The following is a 25,443-nucleotide window of genomic DNA, read 5'->3' on the forward strand; positions in this document are numbered from 1 at the left end:
TTTGTTTTGTTTTGTTCTTTGAAACCGACTCTTACCTTATAGACCTACAGGTAGACCAGGCTGGTCTTATAGACCTACAGGTAGACCAGGCTGGCCTTATAGACCTACAGGTAGACCAGGCTGGCCTTATAGACCTACAGGTAGACCAGGCTGGCCTTATAGACCTACAGGTAGACCAGGCTGGCCTTATAGACCTACAGGTAGACCAGGCTGGCCTGGAGTCACAGAGCTCTGCCTTCTTCCTCCTCCTCACACATTTCTATGTCCTTTCTGTGGCCTCTTACTTTTTCACATTCTTTTTCTGCCTTCAAATACCAATTGTTAACGCCTTCAGTTCATAGTTCTTTGAAAGAAAATACAAGCTAAAGTCTGTTCTCAGACCCACTGGGTATTAGCAAGTATCATGAATACCATGAAGATGAAGTGATGTCTTAGGCAGCCTTTGGTTGACATGTCTGAACTACCTACTGTCTGTCAAGCTAGAAAGCAGGTTCTTTGTTGTGGTCTGTTTCCTCACACTACAAAACAACTAATAGAGAACTCCTAATCTTCATATTGAATCCTATTTGCAAGTAATTAAAGGCCAGGGCGAGTCTTCACAGTGAGGAAGAGATTCATAAATTTAGTCCTTTGATCTCATCACCATTAATAGAGCTAGTAAAATATAATTTTCTGTAGTGTTGTACAGGATTTTTAAAAGAAAATGTAAAATTTGCTTGGAATATAAAGCATTAAAACACCTTATACTGAAAACAAATGAATAGGAAAGACAATAAGAGCAAATGAGAGAAACAAGCAAAAAACATTATCAACAAGAACAGAATCTGAATAAGGCAAGATGGTTATACGTTTTATAGCCCAGCCCCAGGCTTAGCATTTAGAAAGTGGTCACAATAGAAGGAGAAGAGACCAGGGTGGCAGAGTCCATAGCCCCACTGGTTCCTCACTTGCCCTTCAAAGTTAAAACATTAGAGACAGTTAGCAGCCATGTGTGAGCCCTTTCACATTCTAAAGTTAAGCTCACAGGGCTGCCCATGAAGCCCTCATGCAATTGTTACTCAGAAGAATGCAGGTCATGAGAATCTCAAACTAAACACAGTTCCTCATGTAACAGTTCTCCAGCAATTATTGTACTGTCTTTGTGTGCCAATCAGTATAAGAGACATGAGAGAGCTATTTTTAAACAAAATGACAAATTCCTTGCACTTATAGCAATTGCAGTTTAATTAGAAAGATAGAAAGTGTTTTAACATAGCAATTAGTGCTGTTGTAATAGGGCCTGTTAGAGTGCTTGGATGTGAAAAGGCAAGAACTTTTGCAGGAAAGGACATACGGTCTCACTATGTAACCCTGGCTGTCCTGAATTCCCTCTGTAGTCCAAGCTGGCCTCCCCCTTAGAGAGCCGTCTGCCTCTTCCTACCAATTGCTGAAAATAAAGGTGTGCACCATCAGACCCAGCCTAGTGGGGAACAGTCTAAGCAGAAAAAAGAGCAAAGTCAAAGACCTGAGTGTATCAACGTCCTTGGCATTTTGAACCCACCAAGGAGACCAGCAAAATAAGAGATAGAGTCAGGAAATAAAAAATTACTCGTGCTGCCAAAAGTAATGTGATAGAAATCTACAATATGGTTTAGGATTTATTAACATGCCCTCACTCCCCCCACACACAAATACCAATTTCTGAATCCATGATTGGAGATTACCCTGTTGGCTTAATACATTGCATATCTGCAGATCTTACAGTATCCATGTTGGTACTGGCAGTAGCCTCTAGGATTTGAAGGAATGTGGATGGCTTCTGAATGAATATATAACTTGAGAATCAATACATATCACATTTGGGCATTAATTTGTAATAACTGACTCATCTCACTTTTGCGTATGCTTAATAGCTCATGCAAAGACTATAGGAACCTGGCAAAAAGCATAAGGTTTATCAGCTTGAGGTGGACTCTACCAGCTGCCAATTATATGGTCGTTTAGCCTGTTACTTACTGTGTAGCACCAGACTGGCCCAGAACTAAAATTGCCTCTAGCTTCCCAGTGCTGGGACCCATCATGTCTATTCTGTGCTTTGTTTAAGAAGCCAATTAAATGAGGGACTGTGTAAAATAAGTCTTATATCGCCATATGGGTGAAATTTTTCCTCATTTATGTTTCAGGGACAATAAATTTCTAAAATTACATTTTAATCTCATCTTTTTAACCTATGTAAAATAATTGAGACACTTGTTTGAGAAGGGAGGGAGGAACTCTCAATCTTAAGCAAATGAACTTTGTGCCAGTACACTTAAGGAGCTGCCTTCCCAGACAATTCGCTGCTGCCTGGGTTTCTGTAGATGCTGCAATCCGTTGTAACCTGTTTTGGTTACAGGTAAAGAGAAGTGGGTTAGCAAACCATCAGCTGCCTCCTTCCTGTGTCTGGGCATAACGAAGTGAAGCAGTAGGGAGTGCAGACAAAGAAAGCTGACGGCTGTAGTCAGCCTGCACACACCTGCCACTAAAACACAGTCCAAGACCTAGAAATACCTCCTAAAGCCCCAACATCAGTGCCAGGCGCAATAGGCAGGGAAACAGCAACGTTTTTTGCTGAAATCATAGTTTACTTCCGTCTGTTGCTATAAGAAACATGAAATGTTACTAGGTAAAGCTTTTTCAGGATATCATGGGAAATTTGGAGTAAGGCAATAGAAACGTTTCTTGTATGGTGGCATAAACTTCATTAGGAGTGTTAATGGTTTCAAAGGGAATGCCTAGCCCACTTGTTTTGCTAGCTGTAAATATTTAGAGTTTCAGATTCCCTGGAGTGTGTATTAAAGGTGGTCTCAGTCATGCAAATGTGGGTCCAACTGGTGCTATCTGTAAACAGAGATACCGTGAAGGATGCTAATCTCATATGCGGCAAGGAAAGGCTGAGTGCTGCAGCTTTTCCTAAAGCTCTTAGGGGAGACAGGAGGGAGGGAAAGATGGACAGAAAAGGGGAGGAAAGGAAAAGTAGGAAATACAGCTGCAGGCTCACATTTATTTTAAGACCAACGCCACCTATTTCCATTATTACACCATCCTCATGCTTAGTAGAGTACTTTTTTTTATTTCTGGAACTATCTTCAAAGTACTATAGACATGCCTGTGATCAGAGGAAGTCATAAAGAGGTTCTGCAGGATTTTGTTCATCCGATGTAAATTTGTATTTGATCTACCTAAGTTAAAATTTCCATGAATTGGAGTCTCATGTCTGAATGGATCTTCCTTAATGTGTGTACGGTAGCTACTGCTGAGGAATATCTCCACTTCTTGGGTTAATTGTGGTTAGAGTTACACCAGAGTTGACGCCATTTTCTGTTTTAGTCCTAGATCCAAACCAGTTGTCCTGTTTAAAGCGTTCGCTAGGCAACAAGGATACGGTCAAGCCAGAGCCCTGTTCTCCAGTCATATAGTCAGAACAGAAGCTGTAATGAGTCACACCCAACACATCGTAGAAATACAAGAAGGGTACCTGAGCCAGAAGGTGGCTACTTACAGTACAAGAAGATGTGGTGGGCAAAGATAGAGAAAGCATTGAGAGTGAGAGTACAATCCATAGAGGAAAAGGTCAAGAGAGGTTAAGGACACATTTGAGAGATTACAACAAAATGAGTGACTATTGTTGAAATATATGAAGGTTAGAAATGAGATAAGAGTTGACTTCCTGGGAGAAGTTCAATTAGAGGAATAGAGCATTCAGCTTTGTATTTCAGGGAAGCTACTAGAGAGCTGTACAGAAAGGCCTAGTGGTCTGACCCCAGTACTGCAAAACAAAGATGATGATGCTGGTGCTGGTGCTGGTGCTGATGATGAGGACGCGTGGAAGTTGTGTGGGGCGTGGTTAATGGTGCAGGTGAAGCTAGAAGGATGGGATTCCTCAGATTCAGTTTGTATTTGCGGTCATACAGAATGAGGTCACGAACTTTTTCTTAATAAAACAGTTTTACTGGCACCCTAGGTAAGTACCGACTCTGGAGACTATTTGGAGAAATGAGCTTTGTTCTCACACTTTTCAACCAAGTGTGCCCTGAGGAAAGAGCTCTGTGCAGTGTCGGCCCTGGCTGCAGCAGCCAGAGACCCTTATATATTTGCTGCTGACACTGGCTACTCTAGGCTTGGCACAGTTCTGAACCTAACTACTTAGTAAATAGACTTCATTGTGTGTGCACGCTGTATTAAGCATTGTAGGAGATTCAAGGCAGAAATATGTGCCCTTCTTATAAGCTGTCTAGAATTTTAATTCAAGTCATACTCAGTATGTTTAGTTCAAGATCAAATTGCTGTCATGAGCAATATACAGATGCTTATTGTGGGCAACAAACTTCCCAGGAGAACTGTACAAGCACAGACAAACAAAGGAACCAGCAGCGCGTACCTGTAACCTCAGCACTCGGGAAGCTGGCCCAAGGAAGACACAGGTGTAGAGGTCCTGTCTAAATAAATAGTTTTGGCAGAGAAAAATTACATGAACCAGGCAGAAAGGCAGCCAAATGGTATCATTTATAATAGGAGTTACTAGGTCATGGTTCATGTGGGCCAAACTGAGAGAGGTCTGGGCATGGAAGATTTTTCAGCAGGAATGTGGTCATCTGGACACTTTGTTTATAAAATTTTAGCTTGAAAAGATTGTAAATAAAATGGGTTTCTCAGGGGTGGGGAGAAGGCAAAAGCTTTAAAAAGCTGCTGCTGTAGTACTCTGAGCTCAATGTAACTGGTGTCTTGGCAGACTGTTGCAGGCATAAAGATGGGAGGATGAGCTTTACTGGAGTGGAAGATGTTAGTGGCAGCCACCACGGAGGTGGACAACGGCTACCGCTGAAACCAACTCAAATAATAGAGTTGTAAGGAAAATGTTACATGAACATTTTTAATTTTACTAATGCTACTCGATACTTGGAGAAACCGTAGGCTTAGTTCTACTTCCTTTTTTGGCTATTAGTATAGATACAGCCTTCAAATGGGTTTAAGAAGCTATTGTTACATTATTTACACTAGTTAGCACAAAGAGACGTATGATTTCATAACTGGTGAAGTTGCTGTGGTCTGGTAAAGAGGCTTAGTGTTCCTGAGTATAGTGATCAGCAAAGTGCTATATTCTACCAGGACTCAGAAAAATAGGAGATGGCTTCTGAGTTGAACTTTGACCACGCATGTTAAAGGAGTTAATAATTCGGAAATAAACACATGTGATATGTGCACTCGCGTAGCTTACCTATATGATCTAACTGTGTTATGCTCAGGACGCCCTTTTTCTATACTCTTCAACTGCTTTCCTATATTGATGCATAGACTGTTATATCTACACTCCTCCTTGCTGTGACCCAGTACCTGACAAGAAGCAACTTAACAGAATAATAGCAGGCTGCAGGGTGACATGTTCACTGTAGGCTGGCTATGGGGTAACACACTCACTGTAGCCTGGCTGGCTGTGGGTAACACACTCACTGTAGCCTGGCTGGCTGTGGGTGACACACTCACTGTAGCCTGGCTGGCTGTGGGTGACACACTCACTGTAGCCTGGCTGGCTGTGGGTGACACACTCACTGTAGCCTGGCTGGCTGTGGGTGACACACTCACTGTAGCCTGGCTGGCTGTGGGTGACACACTCACTGTAGCCTGGCTGGCTGTGGGTAATATACTCACTGTAGCCTGGCTGGCCTGTGGGTGACACACTCACTGTAGCCTGGCTGTGGGTGACACACTCACTGTAGCCTGGCTGTGGGTGACACACTTACTGTAGCCTGGCTGTGGGTGACATACTCACTGAAACCTGAATGTGGCAATCATGTACTTTACATCTGTGAATTTGCTGACCTGAATGACATTCTGAAACTTAATAGTTAAATGCTTTCTTAGGAAAGCAGTACCTGTCATTCATTTCATAAGTACATGCAGAAGTGTGTATGCTGTTATGTTCATCTCCAAAACCTTGGTGCCAGGAAGCATAAAGAGTTCATCTCACCACACTCGCCATATGTTTTCTTCTCCTTGCCAGATTTGGCCAAGAATAATCTCAGTTAACTTTGGTAACCTGAAGTCCTCAAATGTCAGATACTGCCTTCTCCTTACTCTACTTAAAAATACACATTTAAGTATATTTTTGTATTTTTGTCTTCACAAATACAAAATATGTTCAGTGTCATGGTGTTAATTGTCAGCTCATCCAGAATCACCTAGGAAACAAAGCTCCAGGCTCACCTAGGAGATGAGTCACTGGGCATGCCTCTGTGGGATTACCTTGAGGAGGCTAATTGACAGGGAAGCGGCACACTAAGGCACACTAAAAGTGGGTGGTACCATTCCGTGGGCATGGGTCCATCAGCCGAGCAGGAATGTACATCCCAACTCGTTTCCTGATCCTGGATGCAATATGATCAGCTACTTCAGCCTCTTGTGCCTTGACTTTCTATCATGGTAGACTGAACTGTAAGCTGAGTAAGCCCTTCCTCCAGCAGCAGCAGCCGCAGCAGCAGCAAGCTAAGATGCTCAGATTCTAAGTGACTCAACAGGTTTTTACAAATAGCTGTGTACCTTTATGGTGTGATGTGATCACACCGCTATGGTGTCCAGAAGCTCTGCTTCATCTCACTGCCAGCCATATAAGGATTTGTGTTGTGAGCAATGAAACATAATTACCAAGGACAAAAGGTCCCTAAGTAACCAAAATTGTTTTCTTCATTGTCAAACATACTGAAACAAAAGAGACTGCCTGTTGAAAATGCACTGACCTATAACTTGGCCTGGCTGCCAGTAATGCAGCTATGGGTGGAAGATGAAGAGGCTTGACAGCTGTGTGTCCAGACATCTGTGCTTACTCAGGCTCTGCCTCTTGACAGAGTTCTGGGAAGAGTGTTCCTAGATGGTTTCCAGGGCCGCACTACATGAGGGAGCTGTGCTCTGAGGCTCTGCTCATTGTGTTTTGTCTCCCAAAGTACAATGAGAAGAAAGATGTAAAGTATTTGGGGGTTTGGACAGAACTTTCCCTCCTCTCTAAAACCTTTTCATCATATTTTGCAAAACATTTTGACACTTAATCTCCATAACTAACAGAAAATTCTGGAAAAATAACAAGTTTATAACATACTTTTAGTAACTAAAAGGCAATATAGACAAATCTTTAAAAGTACATAGTAATAGCATGTAAAAATCATTCACATCTATCTTTGATTTTAGATAATTATATTGAATATTTATATGCAAACCACTTTTAAAACCAAATGTTTACATAATTTAACTTTGAGTAGTTTTTCTCCTAACACAGCGGGTTCTGATTTTCTGTTATGTGGTTACCATTCAATATAGAGGCATTCAAATGCGATTTTATATTCAAAAACTCAACACATCTAAGCACTATCTTTTGTTTCTCATTTTTGAGAGAGAAAACACTAGTGGCCTAGTTTGCATCAGGCACCTAGCACTACCCTCCATACCCTCTTCTCTGCCAGCCATAGCATGGTGAGGTAGGGTTATCTCATAGGAGCACCATGGCCAAGGCCCATGCTTTCTCCAAGGGCAGGTTTGAGGATGTTCCAGCATGAAAAAAGGAACAGGTGGGCTGTAAGGACACGTCCATCCCAGGCCCTGGCTAGGATAGATTTGCATTGCCTTTGCTGCTCTGAACCTGCAAACAGTAAAGGTGTTCACAGGCCAGAAGTGCTCGCCGAGGAACAGAACTTCTCTCTGGCAGCTGACTCGCACTTGCGGAGAAGAAATGAAGAGCTGGACTCCTAGTTCATATGATAAGTGTCACTTTCTTTACTCAAAACAAAATTGCTTAAATATTTTCAAGTATTTCCATGGTTCTTATACTTAAATCCTGATTGTTCATGAAGATTACCATTGAAACTATTGAGTAATTATGTTTGAGAAATTAATGCCAGCCAGGTGTAGTGGTGCACCCCTAAACACTAATCTATAAATATATAACCTGTGTTTATAAAGTCTCCCTACTCTAGAATTCTCTAAACAATTCCACTGCAATTGCAGTGTGCATTTGATCTCATCATTTTTTCAGAATGTATTTGATTATTTCTTTTATTATTAATGTTAACTGTTTTCTTCCTCCTGCTACCCACCTGTTCTAGAAAGTAGGAGCCTGATGAGGAGCTGGTGAGCCCGCACACTAAGTCTGTGGACAACTATTGTTTTAACATGCAATTAGGACGTTTTCCCTCTGCAGTGAGAAGTTCTGAATGCAAACTTAACTTGCTTGGGTCATACCCTTTAAAACTGTCACTTTTCTTAAGTCCCAAAAGTTGAAGTTTGGGCCAGGACTCTTCTGAACACAGAAACAGCCTTTCACAGTAGTGATCAGTGATTGTCAGAAAAGGTGGAGCTGTAGCCTAAGCTCCTCAGTGACTAGAGGCACACTCACGGTCCTTTGAGCATCCCACAATGCTGCCCAAATGCAAATCCAGTGTGCTGCTTTCTGCTTGCAAAGCTTGGGCTTTCCTTACTAGCAGAAGAAAGATCGTTGTCATGCCACAAGCACAGTCCAGCCTCCACCTCCTTTTTTATCTCACACTTAAACTCTGCTGCATGTAGGGCATATGTTGTCCCCCTAAGCTTTCTGCCCCCTCCACCCTGTCACACCTCCATCCCATTCCTTTGTCTGAGACTTACTTATTCTTGGGAATTTAACCTTGCCATCACTTCACCAGTGTAAACCCTCCCTGTCCTCCCAAGCAGGTGCAATCTATTACAGTGTCTTATACATCTCTTTTACAGTTTTCTATGTGTAACTATATCTTTTTTAATTGCCAGAGTTCTATTTTTATTCATCCAATTATACGTTAATTACTTCGTAAAGCATATATATTTAAGATCTTATGTCATTCCTAAATATAGTATGTTAATGGATGTCTATTTCCTAAACTAACAGTAACAGTCAATTAGACCATCAGAATTCTTCTAAAGTATAAGAAACATAGGACATGGCCCCTTCTGGGGGGATATAAAATCAGAATAATGTACATGTCAGCTGAGCTTGCTGAACACATTAACCTACAACAGAACAGATTCCAGCTGGAGCTGATGACCTCTAACGGTTCTAAGTGGAGTTTGACTGAGCATCTACTTTGACAATATTTTTCAGCATCAAGTTTGCCCTGAGACTTTAAACTACCCCTGGCTGTGCTGGTGAACCTGCCAGCATACAGGCTCATGGCTTCTCTGGTCACTTTCACAGCTTCCACTGATAATTACATCTCAAGCTACTATTCCTTTCTCTTTTCTGCTTCATTTTCAAATTTAATTTTCTTCCTCCTTAGAGGGTCTTACTTTGTTTAGATAAAATACTTGGGTGAACATGGAAATATTTAGTACTATCATCTAGAAATGAGGTTTCTTAAACAGTCAAGACTATTTTAAACAAAGAAAAGAATGAGGGACCAGGGAGGTGAGAGGCACCCCTGTGACACAGGCTTAGAAGGCTTGACACTTCAGCTTGCAAGAAGAAAAAGCTGCCATCTGTGCTATCTGGTGAACTTACTGCATTGAATAGGAAACATAAACTACATTCTGAGGACTGGTAAATGAATACAGCCAAGGTTAATGTCAACACTGGTGAAAAACACACTAAGGATGTCAACTCTGCCCCCATTTGGTCTATTAATTGTTCATGTTTGGAGGCATGACTATCTTTAGGACTGAGAATTGATTTTTGAAGAAGTACTTAGAAACCATTCTAATCTAAATTTATACCTCACCTATTTTAACCCATTAAAATTATGGGGGTTTTTTGTTGTTGTTGTTGTTGTTGTTGAAAAGAACAAAAGAAAAATACATTTTCCTTAAACTGCCTGTCAGCTTTCTTCGAGGTCACATTGTAGGCAGCATCAACATCCCCTTCAGCGCAGCCGTCACAGCAGAGGGAGACCTCAGCCAGGGCCCTTACACCACTATGCTCCAGAGCTTCAAGGGGAAGGTCATTGTGGTCGTGGGGCATGTGGCAAAGCACACAGCAGAGGTAAGTGTATTCAGAGATTGTCCTGCACGTGTGCTGAACTTTCTCTGCCTACTGTCCAGGTTGTCAAAAATGTGTTTTTTCAGAGTCAGTCACAGAGAAACCGAGCTGTATGGATCTGTCTTATTCTTCCCTAGCAGGTCTTGAAGCCTTCTTCCATAACACATACCCACCCACCTCCAGTTCTCAGCATCAAGATGAATAGTAGGAGGCTTAGGAAAACCCAAACGGCAGCTGCTACTGTTGTTGTTTATCAAAAGTCTGAATGTTAGGAGCATAGTCATAAGGTGGATGATTCAGAAAGGGGGGAACTGTACGAGGTGGGTCCTAGCGGGAAGCCCTGTGGTCTGTGGAGGTTTTCTTCTGTAAGGGAATGTGGGAACTAGTCACTGAATTCTGAAAGCAAGATATGCTCTCTTCCTCCACATACAGTGCTGCCATCCACAGTGGGAACTGACTGTAAGCCTTGGGGCTTCCCTTTGCAACTATAGGCTAATTAAGCCTCCTTTCTTAAGTTAGCCATCTCTGTTATTTTATTATAATGAAAGATAAATAGAGCAGCATAGGTTTTTAGGAGACTTTTTTTTCTAGGTGCTTTTTGAAATTTCAAATACACAGACTGGAGTTCTCCTGGCAGACCATCAGGGTTGGAGCACAGGCTCTGAAGCCACCTGGTGGCACCTGCTGGACTTGGGAGATCTCTTTACCTAGAAACTCAAGGGTCAGATGTCAGTGTCACATTAAGAAACAAGAAGTTGGAGTCCCTCTCCAAATTGAGAGAGGAACTCAATTTGATTATATTTCTAAGCAAATTGAAAAATAAAAAGTAGATGTGATGGCCAAAATGACCACCAAGAAAGAAAGAAAGAGAATATGAGAAGAAAAGAAAGAGAAAAGAAAAGGGGAGTGAGATATGAGGCTCACATATGAGAGCCAAGCAGGGTTACAAACGAAGCACAGAACATAACTGTTGAGCTGATACAGAACCCATCCCATTCAAGCCCTTTCCCTCAAGTGGGAAAGTATCAGTTACCAGCTTCTTGGGGGAAGACATGGACTTTCCCAGATTTACCAAGCAAATGAATCCCATGGTGCTAGGGCAGAATGAATAAAGAGACCAAGGAAGAGTAAACAATGTGTTGGGACATTTTCCTCACTGAGAAAATTAGGAATGGAGGTTAAAGTATTTCCCACCCAATTTCCTTAACATCTCTATAAAAGGGATAAGCTATAGATATAGTTATTAAAAATATAGCCACACGGATTGTCCTAGGTCCCCTGCACATATGTAACAGATGCGTGATTTGGTCTTCATGTGGGTCCCCCAGCAACTGGAGTGGAATGGGAGTCCTCTCTGACTCTGATGCCTGCCATTAGGTCCCATTTCTCTAACTGGACTGCCTTGTCTGGCCTCAGTAGGAGAGGATGGACCTAGCCCTGCAGCCACTTAATGTGCCACAGTGGGCTGGTACCCATGCAGGACTGCTCCCATCTCTGAGAGGAGACGGGAGAATCGGGGAAGGGGTGTGTGGGGTATGGGAACTGAAAGGAGAGGAGGGGCTGTGATCAGGATGTAAAGTGAATAAATAAATTTAAAATTTTTTAATATAAAGATTGAGTTAAAAAATTTTATAACAATTCACCTATTAAAAAATGTAGCCACATGAGAACATGAAGAAGCTTGTTAGTAAGCTATTTTAAGTATCCAAAACTTGGTGGGCAAGATGGCTCAGTGGGTAAGGACACTTTCTCCAAGTCTGACAAGCTGAGTCCAATCTCGGGCCCACATGGTGGGCAGAGGAAAACAATTTCCACAGTTGTTCTCTGACTTCCACGTGCATTTGTATGCTACACACACACACACACACACACACACACACACACACACACACACACACAATAAGTGAATGAACACACAAAAATACTTAAAATATCTAAAAATTGTTTTAGAAGTACAAGGCTAAGAACTGTACTTACTTTTTAATTAAATGAAGGCCAGCCTTGACTTTGAATCCTCACTAATTATGCTGAAGAGTATGTCATAAATCACGCCTTTTCATATAAATTGTGGAAATATATAATGTATAACAGAATATCTAAATGCACCCTTTTCAAGAAAGTAAATATAGTAAGTAGGTAGCCACTTAAATCCACAATCCCAAGTCAGTAACAACATAAAATTACAGCCATGTAGTGGTATTGTCTTGGTGTAAGATGTCGTTTTATGACTGCTGCTACATAAGTCTGTAGTGCCGCTGCCATTCCATACATCCACACCACTGCTGAGAGTCACATGCGTCTAGGTTCCCGGAGCACACAGTAACATTCCTTAGGAAAGGAATCCCAGCAATGACAACAGTCCAAATTCTGGACTAGTCCTTGTGTGAGAGCTGCTGTGTGCTCAGGGATATCTATCTCATTTTGTTCCTAGTGGCTGCTCTGTAAGGCAGTGTGTGATAGCTAGAGTTCGTTGTTGTCCTGGAAGAATCTAGACTCATCTAGATTGGCCTCTAGACATGACTGTGGGGTTGTCTTGTCTGCATTGAGGTGGGAATGTCTACCCACTGGGTGGTGCCACTCCTGGATTGTGTAAGTGGACAAAGGAAGCTGAGCATCCTACATTCATTGCTGTGTCCTGACTACAGACAAAATATGGCCAGCTCCTGCCACCATGATGTGACAGACTATATCATGTCTGACACTGTAAGCCAAAATAAAAACCATTCGTCCTTCATTGCTTTTTGGCAAGTTTATTGGTTTTGTTTTGGTTTGTTTTTGGTTTGCTTGTTTGCTTCGTTTTTTGTTTTTGTTTTTTTAACCTCAGCAACAGGAAAAGTAGCTAAGACAAGGGATAGATTCAATCAAACATGAGAAAAACTTGGATTCAGTTTACCTAATGTGCCTGTCCAGAGCCAGTCAGAACGTCAATCTGCATCAGTGTGTAAGTGCTGCCTTCACCTCAGCTCATGAATCTTGTGAGTCTGAATGCTACTATGTGTCCAGGCTTTTAAAACAAGCTTAATCTGACTATCCACACAGCACAGTAGTTCATCCCAGTGCAAGAAACCAAAACCTGAAATAAACTGTACCAGATTGTGGCTTTATTATCATAAAACATTCACCACTTGAAAGAAAGTGTCTAATAAGAGGACCCTCTAGGTTGAAAACTCTTTAAATTGTCAAATGCTTCCAAACATTATAATTATATTAATCTATGTCATTTATCTAACTTTGCCATACAGGTAAGACAGATCTGTCAATACAGAGGCTATTTTATTCATTAAGCCATCAGTTTAAAAATCTGTTATGCACAAGCCAATAAATGTAAGTACAAAATATGAAGGAAATATAGAAGATTGAATGCTCACATGCTGTCTAGGATATATAGCAGTAATGAACCATCCAGGTACTATAGATTTCTATTTTCACCCTTCCTGCTTCCTCACTTACAGTCAATATTGAGTAAACAAATTATATGCGCAGCAACTAATGCTTCAGTCCAGTACAGTAGCTCCTTTGTGGTAGTTTTAAATTGAGATAAAGATCTATCTTTAATAATGCTTCTCATCAAAAGTCAAAGACAACTTCAGATACCTATCTGTTTCTTATTTTCCTCTGCTGCGCAGATCGGTGCAGCAGTAGAGCTGCCTCCCGCTTGCCCGCTGAATCAAATGTGGGTCAGTTTGTGGCGTTGCAGCTCCACTGCGTGCCTGCCTTGTGCTAACTATTCTCTCCTCACCCACTGCCCACTGCAGATCAATTCTCCACCCTTCTTCACACTTCTTTCCAGTCCACAAAGGAAAATGCCTGTGAATTCTAAGCCCTCATGGTTCACCCAGTGAGAAACTCTGATAAGTTATGGGTTGGAAGAGAAGTAGGATATTTGTTTTCCTAGTTCTTTCTCAAAAATGACCTCAGGTTGGCTGTGTCACTCTACTGAAAATAGTAATTCTCTCTTGGAAGGTTTCTCACCACAGTTGTCGCATGACCCCTGCCTCCTTTGTCTCCAGGAGTGGTAACAAATCTGTTCCTGCTAGCCTTGGTTAGCCTTGCTCAGCATAGTGTTCCTCCATCCCCTACTCCTCTGTAATAATAAGCACCTCACTTCATGCTAAGGTCATGGTAGGACCCCAGCCGTCATAGGATATGCGCTAATGTATGTGTTAAGCGTAAGCCTAGCTTTGATGCCAGGTTGAGTTTCTTACTAGCTGTGTTAATTTGGGCAAGTATTTGTCCTCGTCAAGTCACCATTTGTTTAATTACAAAGTGAAAATAGCATTTTTTTTACCCTGATTTAAATGTTTTAAAAAGATATGTAAAGTTTTTTGAGTAACCCAATAATAGTGCTCTCTACATTTGTATGTGGGTACCATAAATGTTCTGCAGTTTAGCATTGCAACAAAGCAGGTGCTGACAAACCCAGGCATGGTGGTGCACGCCTTTAATCCCAGCACCCAGGAGGCAGAGGCAGGCAGATCATTGTGAGTTTGAGGCCATCCTGCTGTGCAAAGTGAGTCCAGGACAGCCAGGGCTATACAGAGAAACCCTGTCTCAAAAAAAAAAAAAAAAAAAAAAATCAAAAGAAGGAAAGAAACCGGTACTGACTAGCCCAGCCTTCCCAGCTTCAGAGCTCAGACAAGATCCACTGTGCTCAGGTGGTGTGGCCATAGACTGATGAGGTGATCCTAGCCCATTCCTCTACAGATGATTCTGAAGAAACAGGCACAGTCATTAGGTGATAAAGGAGCCAACTCTAGAACTCTTATGTATGTATGTAAGTATAGTCCCCAGCATCATAGCACAAAATAAAGAAATGATCAACTGAATTAAGTTGTACCCTAGACCAAATGGGCTTAAGAGTTCTGCAGAACAGTCCATCAAACAGCTGCCCAGTATACATTCCTCTTACTCCAACATGAAACATTCTCCAACAGAGTGTGTAATAAGCAACAGATGGTTTTCAAAAAAATTTTAAAAAGTGAAATATCACATATATTTTCTGTTCACAGTTCAAAAAATTAAAAATAATAGAAAAAAACTTTATAAACTACAAATGCATGTGAGTTAACTTGTTTTGAATAACTAATGGATTAATGAAATTAAGAAAGAATTTTTTGGTAGCTGCTCTCCTTCCTCAGGGGAGGAGGTCCCCCTCAGTCACAGTCATAGGGAAGGAGAGTAAGGGGAAAATTAGGAGGGAGGGAGGAATGGGAGGATACAAGGGATGGGATAACAATTGAGATGTAATATGAATAAATTAATAAAATATTTTTTAAAAAAAGAAAAAAAGAATTTTTTAAATTCTTGAAGTAAGGAAAGTAGAAACAGTATACTAAAGAAGATAGGCTTGTGTGGAATTCATCCAGTGGTGCAAGAATGATTGTGTGCAAATTATATTTAAAATGAAAATCACAGCCAAGTCTCACTTTTGTGCATTGAAATGATAATTATATTTTGTAAAACTCTATCTTCAGTTGCTAAAATGCAGCCCCAAATGCATACACACACACACAGCACAACATATACACAATAAAAGATGAAGTAAATTTTTTTAAAAAGCATAAAGATACCTCCTGTGAAACTGAATTAATCCCAGACTAACGTACATCTGATATAACAGTAGTTAATATAGTCTACTGTTTGTATCGTGCTGAAATTACCAAATGTTTTAAAAAGGTCTTGTGTCCTTAACAAAATTACTCAGAGGAATTTTTTCATTTGGACATAATCAGCAGTTGTCAAAGGAAATTTGTTCTTCAATACCCATAGCAACCATTTACTCACACACCCTCCTCTCTCCCTGAGTCTCATAAGTCTCCTGACAAGCATCACAGTGCACCCATCTTTCCCGGAGGAAACCCTTGCTTAGTGAGAACGACAACCTGACAACCTAGTAGAGTACTGTCGAGTGGTGGTGCTAATGCCGTGGGGTTGTAACTCTAGAGACAGTAATGGGTGTCAGACCAGAAAACTGACCAGAAGCAAATGAAAACTCCAACATGGATTCTACTCAACTTAAATGTCCTTAAGAAAACATGGAAACATAGAAAAAATAACAACCATTGCTGCTTAGCTATGAGAAAAATTATTCTATGTTATGGAAATGTTGGACCACAATCAAAGAATATGAGAACCCTGAGTGCTTGTGAGAAAACAAGACAAGGGTATTGTGACCTCAGTTTCTTCAAAACGCAGGACTGTTCTTGGAATGTGTTTTTGTGCTCCTCCAGCTTGCTTTAGCTATTCGTATCTATATGCTTCTATGGAAAACATGCTTTGCCATGTGTGGCTTGTGTTTGTGATTGTATGCAGTTGACTCAACCGTCAGAGCATAAACTGCTTGATGCTCTGAGTAACATTGGCTATTGCATGAGACTTTAGTCTGCCTCATTTTTAGGCCCCCACTCTCCCAGGTTCACACCACCAACTGCCAGTCAGTAAACAGGGAAAGTCCAATAATTGTACTCAGTCTGTTATTACAGAATATTGAGGAGGAGGACATTAGAAATAGAGATTTACACTGGTCAGTGACTAGTATGCACCTTTAATCACAGCGCTTGGGAGGGAGAAGCAGCCAAATCTCTGAGTTTGAGGCCAGTTTGGTCTACAGAGACAGCCAGGGCTACACAGAGAAACCTTGTCTCAAAAAAAATAGATAGATAGATAGATAGATAGATAGATAGATAGATAGATACATACATACATACATACATACATACATACATACATACCACCATCCTAGACCATTGCACTGTTCTCTTATTAGTACACTCTCTCTTCTTTGCCCACGCTCTTCCTACCTGTCTTTAGGTTATACTACTACAAATCATTCTAAATCACTTAAAGTCAGCTGAGCATACAGAAACCTCTGTGATTCTAGATAATAGCTACTTAGTTCTTCAAATTCATATATTTTAACATAAGTTCTATAGGATCTTATATTTTTAGAAAATGTAATACATATTTATAGTTATTTTCGAACCTTTAGATAAAGAACGGGAAGCAAATCTACTTTGTCAGTTCCAGGTAGTCCCTTCCTACTTTCTTAACCTATTTGCCTTATGTGGTTAGCCCTGGACTTCTGACTTTTCCATGCCATGCTTGTCGTTGAATATTTTAGTCTGTGGATTTATATCAGATGAGAAGGAAAGTTTTAAATATTAGTGCAGCTTGAACATGTTGAACACTGTATAAAAGTTAGGATAACAGTGAAAACTCCCCTACATAATTCTGGTTTGCTGAATGATGGCCAGTGACTTACTCCATTAGACCTGGGAACTGAAAACTGCCTTCTGCTATTAAGAAGCTACCTTTCCTCAGAGCCTTTCATCTATAACCCCCTAGTCCAGACTTTGACCGTTTTGCTTACCATGTTTACTAGAAGTATTCTGTTTAAGGTGTGGTCGGCTCCTAATTCTACCTACCCCCCTCCCCTCCCACCACTTCATCACTCCTTGCCACAGGAATGTGCGTGGCTGCACAAGAGCTAAGCACAGGAGCCCTCTTGCCTGACCTGCAGAGGTTGTAACTTGGCTAAGAGCCATCACAGCCCTAAATGTTTTGAATTCTGAGTTTTTATCATATACATTCTTTTCAGAGCATAGTCAACACCCATGTAATATGACCAGGGCTGGCACACAATGTGAGCTTACCGTTGTCAGTTGTCTAGTGTATACAAAAGATGATAAATGATTATTGCTGAAATTTGCTTCCCAAATACACAGGTCAAAGGGAAATGTGCCAGAAGACTCCTTGGGCCTGCTGACGTGTTATTAGATGGTGGGATCTGATCGAAAACGCTCTTCTCTAGCCTGAGCCCGTCGGCGTGTCCTTAGGGATAGGAACTGTGTCAGACAACTTCACTGTCATGCTCACTTTTCAGATGTCTGTCCTCTTCAGACTAGACCAGTGGGACTTCTTTAACAGTACCATACTATTGTTAAGCAATGACTTAGGGCTCTATAGAGTACTATCATAAAAAACACCTGTTAGTATCGTAAACTTTTAAGTAAAATTAATTCATAAAAGAAACATTTTTATCTAGAATGCACTTGAGGTCTTTGAACCTGTTGAAAAATATGTAAATTTATACATGTCTGTTATTTTTGGGAGAAACACACGGTTATACTCTGATTGGCAAAAGGATCCATGATCTAGAGGCTAATAAGATTCACCAGGTGTGGGCCTAGATTATAGGTGCATCTAGGTTTTCACTAAGCACTACCTTATATCTCACTTGTCTGCTTTTTTAATACGAACTATATAATTGTTGAATGTTGTAAATATAAATTCTTCTCTTTAGAAAAGTAATTATGGAAAGAAAGAGGAAGGAAACTATTTGGTTCTGGAATTTGTGTAGAGCAGTGCAATGAAGACAATCTTGGGGGGGAAGGACTTACTCACATTGTATGGGAATTAGACCATGGGAGGCAGGATAGAAGCAGGAAAGACCTGTTAAGAGTTGAATGGCTGTAACCTAGGGGCCAAATAATAGGTCACTTGGCTACTTCAGTATAGAGTATAGTAAGGGATAAGGAAGGATCACATTCTGGATATGTTTTAAAAGTTAAAAACTGTGTCTGTGTGTCTGTGTCTGTGTGTCTGTGTCTGTGTGTGTGTGTGTGTGTGTGTGTGTGTGTGTGTGTGTGTGTAAAGGGGGGGTAGGGAGAGGGAGAATATGAATGAATCAGCTCTATTGCCTAACTACATAGAGTAGTGAGTTGCCATTCCCTGAGGTGAAGAAGGCTTCAGGAAGGAAGATGAGGTAGAAGTATCTAGAAACCAATGTTCACACGTGAAACCATTAAGTGTGAGTAGACAGTAAGTCTAGGACAGACAGACAGACAGACAAATGAGCTTATAGCTTAGGAAAGAGACAGTATGGTCACCAGTGTATAGATGAGAGTTAATCTATGAAGCTAAATGAAATCACTTAGCTGATGAATACATATCAGAAAGACAAAGCCACAGGGCAGAGAAAATGTACAGCAAGACCACCAAAGGGAACAAAGGGGACAGTTGGAAGCAGACAAAAATGGATGAGAAAGATTAATGAAGGAAAGTTTTGTGAAAGGGAAGGGCATAGTCGGTGTGTGGATGGCACTGAAGCGACAAGTGGGATTCTAAATGAAGTAATTCTAATGATTGGGCTTGACCATGTATAACTTATTACTAAGCCTTGTAAGAGTATTTGGGAGGAGTAACAGAAAAAACTTATTTGAGAGACTAGGCCTCATAAATAAAAATGGAAAGACAGAAGAAACCTAAAAGTAAAGGATATTGAAAGGGCATCTTTCACATTGTGTGGACCTTATTTGGATCCCAATTCAAATGATTCATGTCAACAAATATTGAGGAATATATGGATGTATGGTTACAGGCAGATTGGGAAAGAAGCAGTTTTCTTCTTTTTTAAAGATAACCTGTCTGAAGCCCAAGCTGGCCTCTCACGGAGTGAACCTCCAAGCCCAGACATTGTTATTTTGTAAGTGTGATACCATTGGTATTATATATAAGCCTAACACTAAATAACTTAAGTGTTAAATGTTATAGTGTCCAGAATTTGTATCAAAGAAATAAAAGGATGAAAGATTATATGTGAGTAACCCTGTCTCAAAAAAAAAAAAAAAGATTATATGGGAGTAATAATTAAATAAATTCTCTGCAAGTTGATCATTAAGCTGAGCTGTGGGCTCATGTTACCATTCAGGTCTGTTCTTATAAGTTTTAACATGTTTCTTAATGAAAATGAAAAGAGAAATAATGGGAAGAAATGAAGTTAAAGCACAGAATACATAGACTTAATTCATTATAGTTAGTCATGTGACTATGTAACACAAACCACTTAAAAACTATTTAATACATACTCTTATGCTATGAAATTTCTGATCCCAAAAATAGGTTGTTCAAAACCAGAAACACCACTTAAAAGTTTGTTGTAACCCTAATGTATACCATATTAAGGATTTCAAAGCTCACAGACACCATTCGAATAGTTTTCGATGAAATAGATGGGGCTGGATTATTGTAGTGACTTTTCTTGTAAACTCTCTCAACTTTTTTATTGAAGAATTAGCATCTTTTATTAGCTATGGTTTCAACATCCTTGCCAATTTTGTGTTGAGATTCACTTGCTACTGTAAAATTAGACCCAGCACACTACTCTCATGAGAGAGTGGGCCAAATTTGGCTTGGTTATCATGCTTGAATGGAAGTCTTGTGTGCTCACTTGACCTTCTGCCATGTTAAGATGCATGAGGGGCCTTCACCTGCTGTGGCTACTCAGTATTGAACTTTCCCTGTTCCAGAACTGTTTAAAATAAGCTTTCATCATAAATTACCTCATCTGTGATATTCTGTCACAGCAACAGAAAACAAGCTAAGATCCTGATTTGTAGCACTCCTGGGAATTCCTGGGATGTCCTGTACTTTTCACAGCTGCCCGTGCCTCCCATTGTGGACCATGGCCTCCCTTTGCTGACTTTGCAGTGTTGCTGTTTTCATCTCTGAGTGAAATTACAGTCTCTGGACCTTTCCCCAATGCCCAATCCCTCCAACATTTGCTGAGACTGCTGAAAGTCTGCCCCGTGACGAGGGGGAGATAGAGCCAGTGTATGCCTGTGTGTGTGTGGTGCTCCCTGTCCCACTACAGATCTCCATGTGTGATTTGACTTTTTGTCTCACTGAAAGCCACATCCCTCATATTCAAAGCCATTTCTTTCCTCTCTAACCTATCAAGCTATCACCAAAATATTGTCTGGTCAGTGTACCAACTTAAACCATCAAATTTGAATTCATACTCACTTTAGGAGTCAGTAACGCAAGTAATGGAGTGGGAGGGGAGTAAAACGGCTCCCCAAAACCTGCTAAATTCAGAAACTTTTAAGTGCCCTGAACAACTGCTTTTGTAATCTCATACTGCTTTGAGTTAATTGTTTGATTACCATTTCATCTACACATAAACACCTCAAGCCTGGAACAGTGTCTAATCCTGAATAGATGCTCAGGGTTGATATGTATGATTGATAAGTGAACAAATTAAATGAGCGGCTGGAAAAGAGGAGGCTGGAGCAGGAAAGATGTAGCCATGGTTCTGCTGCAGGACTGGCATCAAACACAGATAATTAGAACCACAAAGAATCCAGCACAACTCCCAATCTTACAGCTGCTTACTTGCTTTCTCTCTTTTCCCCTCTCCCTCTCCCCCTCCCTCTCCCCCTCCCTCTCCCTCTCCCCCTCCCTCTCCCTCTCCCCCTCCCCCTTGAAATGTAGCTTGCATCCTGTCAAGGCAATCTGAATATTTCTATCTCCTGGTGCCCCCATTCTGCTTCCCTCTTCAGACCACCCGCTTAGCAGAAAGCTGGTTGTTTCAGATTGTCCCTTTGCCTATTTTCATTCCAGTTTCCCAGCTTTACAGCAACCTAGTTGTTATGTCCATGTACAATAGGAACTTTTCCCAGCTTTACCATATCAGTTAAGAGATTAGTTAGTTCCAAGGTGTTTTTTAAAAGTGCTGAGAGCTGTGTGCTTACCCACAAGGCCCATTTGGTAATGCTATGTTTATCTAGGATTTCCAGCCTCCATGGTAATTGTATTCCTGCATGTGGGAAAATGTAGCTGTGTCAGTAATCATATGGTATGGGACAGTGCTGCCTGTACATTCAGGTAGATGAGTCTGGCGCCGCTGTTCCTGAAGACTAGGCTTTAAAGACCAGTGAGCAAGAAGGGCTGGGGGAAGACGAGCTCCCTGTGGCCTGCTGACACCTTTCAGCACGCAGTGGCACAGTTTCCCCAACACCTATGACTCAAGATTCCCATCTGGCTTTGAACCATAAGTGGCCACAATGACTCTTGGGGGACTACAGAGGCTAGTGGAGAAAGAGGCGTGGTCAGCAATAGTGGCATCCGTTTATCTGCATTGCTGTGAGCATGCTGTGATCACAGGTCAGTAACATGTGCTCTGCCTGCACACTGACACCTTCATCCTTCTGCAAGACAGTATTTTGTACAATTGTCCCTGGACCACCTGCCTTACACTTATTTAGGGAGGTTCGCTTTTTTTAATATCTTTTATATCTATCTGTTTATTTTGTGGGCTCGTGTACCATAGGGAAGGTGTCTTCTAAAGTGTCCATCTTTGAGCCCCAGGTCAGCAAAACACAGTCCCTGGGACTGAGGCCTTGAGCTTACCCTGGCCGGACTACCCGCTGGCAGTTTACTTCCTATGTTTAGACCACGGTGCCCAGACCTAACTGCTAAACTTCAAATACCCGCAAGAATAGCCCTGTAAACAGACACTAATCATCTTGGCTAAAGTTCTTAAGGTTGAGGTGTCATGGAGGAATGAGAAAGGGGTATAGGCTACAAGCTGCCAAGGAGAATAAAGGGGACCCTACCAGGAGGAAGAAATAAAGACAGAATTCTAGTTGTGGAGCCAAAGGAAAGCCTTCCTCCACAATCATTATTTAGTTCGACTTAGCAAATATATGTGACTCCTAGTCATGTGTTAGATACTAGAGATTTTTTAAAAAATTAGAACTAAGTCAGTTCTCAGTTGTTCAGAAGGTTACAGCTTGGTAAAGGAAGCTCTTAAAATGAGTAATTTGGATAAACGTGATAAGACCAAAGACTGGGGCTCATGTAGGAATCTTTTTTTTTTTTTTTTTTTAGACTTTTATTTTATTACACATGTATAAAACAAACTACATACAGCAGGGAGAACCATGTGACAATCATGAGAATAATGAGTTCTATACATGTTACATTCATAGTGACTTGGCCATCTGCATTCGTCTCATTTGAAATAAGTGTTTCTCTTGTCTTGTTGGGTCTAAATTTCCGAATGAAATTCAATATTTATCCTATCTCAACTCTAATAGCTTGACTTCTTTATCTTGATCTAAAACGATCTTGTCCTCTAACCAACTAAGCTTGGTTGTAGAACTATACTATCTTGTCTTCAGTGTCCATCAGAGACTTGAGAAGGAATAAAACTTAAATTCCTGAGTGAACCAGCAGTGTGGGTTAGCAGCTTCCAAAATGTACAAATTGATTTAAGGGCAGAGAAAGAAATTAGGGAAACCACTCCCCTCACAATAGCCTCAAACAATATAAAATATCTGGGTATAAATCTAACCAAGCAAGTGAAAGTCCTTTATGAAAAAAACTTCAAGTCTCTACAGAAAGAAATTGAAGAGGATATAAGAAAATTGAAAGATCTCCCATGCTCATGGATTGGGAGAATCAAGATAGTAAAAATGGCCATCCTACCAAAAGCAATCTACAGATTTAATGCAATCCCTATCAAAATGCTCATACAATATTTTACAGAATTGGAAATATCAATCCTCAACTTCATATGGAAAAACAAAAAGCTCAGGATAGCTAAATCAATCCTATGCAATAAAAGATCTACCGGAGGAATCTCCATCCCAGATCTCAAGCTATACTATAGAGCAACAGTAATAAAAACAGCATGGTACTGGTAATAGAAATAGGCCAGTTGACCAATGGACTCAAACTGAGGACCCAGATATACATCCACACACATATGGCCATTTGATTTTTGACAAAGAAGCCAAAACAATACAATGGAAAAAAGAAAGCATCTTCAACAAATGGTGCTGGTCCAACTGGATGTCTACATGTAAAAAAAAATACAAATAGATCCATATTTATCACCCTGCACAAAACTAAAGTCCAAGTGGACTAAAGACCTCAACATAAAACTAGACACACTAAATCTGTTAGAAGGAAAAGTGGGTAAAATCCTAGAATTCATTGGCACAGGAGACAAATTCCTGAACAGAACACCAACAGCTCAGGCTCTAAGATCATGTAGGAATCTTAGAATAATAAAAGCAACTCTAACAGAGAGAGGGCAATAGTACACAGGAAAAGCAGCTTAAGTCCATGACAGGAAAAGAGGCCAGCACTTCCTTGCTCAAGAATACAGTGGACAGGAAAGGCAGTGCGGACCCTGGAGAGGCTATGTCTGCCATAAGTCTGTGTCTGCATAGCCTTTACAGAGCCCTGTATGCCAGGCATCTCAAAAGTCTCCTGGATGAGACCTTATTTATTTCAAGTTGATGACCTCAACGTGTTAAATTTGGTTGCTTCAGAAACATGCTATAACTAGAGTGTGGCCTTCTATGAGACATCCTACACACACACACACAACGTGTTCAGAATAGATTTGGGACTGCTTTAAGTGCCATGGAAAATTACACAGTAACAACAGAAAAGGAATAGCGCTAAGTCCCTGGGACAGATGCTAACCAACTAGGAAGAGCTTATTCTCTCTCCAACCTTTATACTGCATTAAAATTACTTACAGTGGATTCTTGCTAAAGCACACAAGAGAGTAAAGAGACACATTTATCCCATAACAAAGGTTTTTGGAGGCTTTTTTTATTGTTGTTGTGTTGTTTTTGTTTTGCACAAATAGGTGATTTAGTTCATATTAAGAGACAAATGAATTATATTTTTTTAAAGTGACAATAGAAAATATTGCTATAAAAATTCCTTTGTCTCTCTCACCCTAATTTAAAAAAAAAAAAAAAAAAGAATGTTGAAGAAATTTGGGATGATTTCTGTAACACTGTCGTCTTTTTCCAGTTTGCAGCTCACCTTGTGAAGATGAAATATCCAAGAGTCTGCATTCTGGATGGTGGCATTAATAAGATCAAGCCAACAGGACTCCTTACTGTCCCATCTCCCCAGATATAAAGGACCAAGTGCATGGCTGACAAGCCAGAGTGGCATCGCCCCCTGAGACACCGAGACACAAATGGACATCCAGACTACAGGATTGCAAAGTTTTGTCATGAGATACTTTGTAAATCTTGTTACTCAAATGTTCACCTATCTAAGCAAGAAACTTGACTATTCATGTATTGCTAAAATAATTGTCTTAATAGTGAAATCTTACATATTTTTTTTTCTACACTGCCATATAGGCCAGAGGAATTCAGCTGACAGGGCATATTTAGCTCTATCAAGAATTCAAGGTGCACTGAGAAAGCTGCTGTCTCTTGCACTGAGCAGACTGTCCTAACAAAGGTGTTTAGAAAATATAATATATTTCACCACCTCTTCATGACAGCAGAAATTAGAAAGCTATTCACAGTGAATGTGGCCTTTGGTAACTCACAAATAAGGGGTGTGTGTCCATTGTGAAAAGTGGTAGCAGCACTCTCAAAGAATGGGATTTCAGAAGCCAGGCATATTTGGTAGCATATCTGTCCACTTCCTGTAGCAGGAAACGCAAAAGAATGACTCCAACAGCTTTTCTGGTCTAATACACTCAAGTCTACATGGGCAGAGACCAGTCTTACCTTTACAGTGATACCAAGTCAGCATCTTCTATTGCTTTACCATACAACAGTTTTCTTCTTGTGAAAAAAAAAAAACCCCTCCCTAGACTGTGGCAGCACACCCAGTCCCAGCCAGGTGAT

The 25,443-nt window shown here is 40.7% G+C and overlaps 1 protein-coding gene across 2 annotated transcripts in view; it reads left to right on the plus strand.

Annotated features, from left to right (window-relative positions):
- The window catches only part of Tbck (TBC1 domain containing kinase), a 145,171-nt gene extending 120,200 nt beyond the window's left edge, over positions 1 to 24,971 (plus strand). For both annotated transcript variants that reach the window (XM_051165504.1, XM_051165503.1), the window contains exons 25-26: positions 9,832 to 9,991; positions 24,605 to 24,971. In XM_051165504.1, coding sequence (XP_051021461.1) covers positions 9,832 to 9,991; positions 24,605 to 24,715 — 271 coding nt within the window. In that variant the 3' untranslated portion in view covers positions 24,716 to 24,971. The remainder of the gene's footprint in view (positions 1 to 9,831; positions 9,992 to 24,604) is intronic.
- The last annotated feature ends 472 nt before the right edge of the window (positions 24,972 to 25,443 follow it).

The sequence above is a fragment of the Acomys russatus genome, chromosome 23, assembly GCF_903995435.1.
Source record: "Acomys russatus chromosome 23, mAcoRus1.1, whole genome shotgun sequence".
NCBI lineage: Eukaryota > Metazoa > Chordata > Mammalia > Rodentia > Muridae > Acomys > Acomys russatus.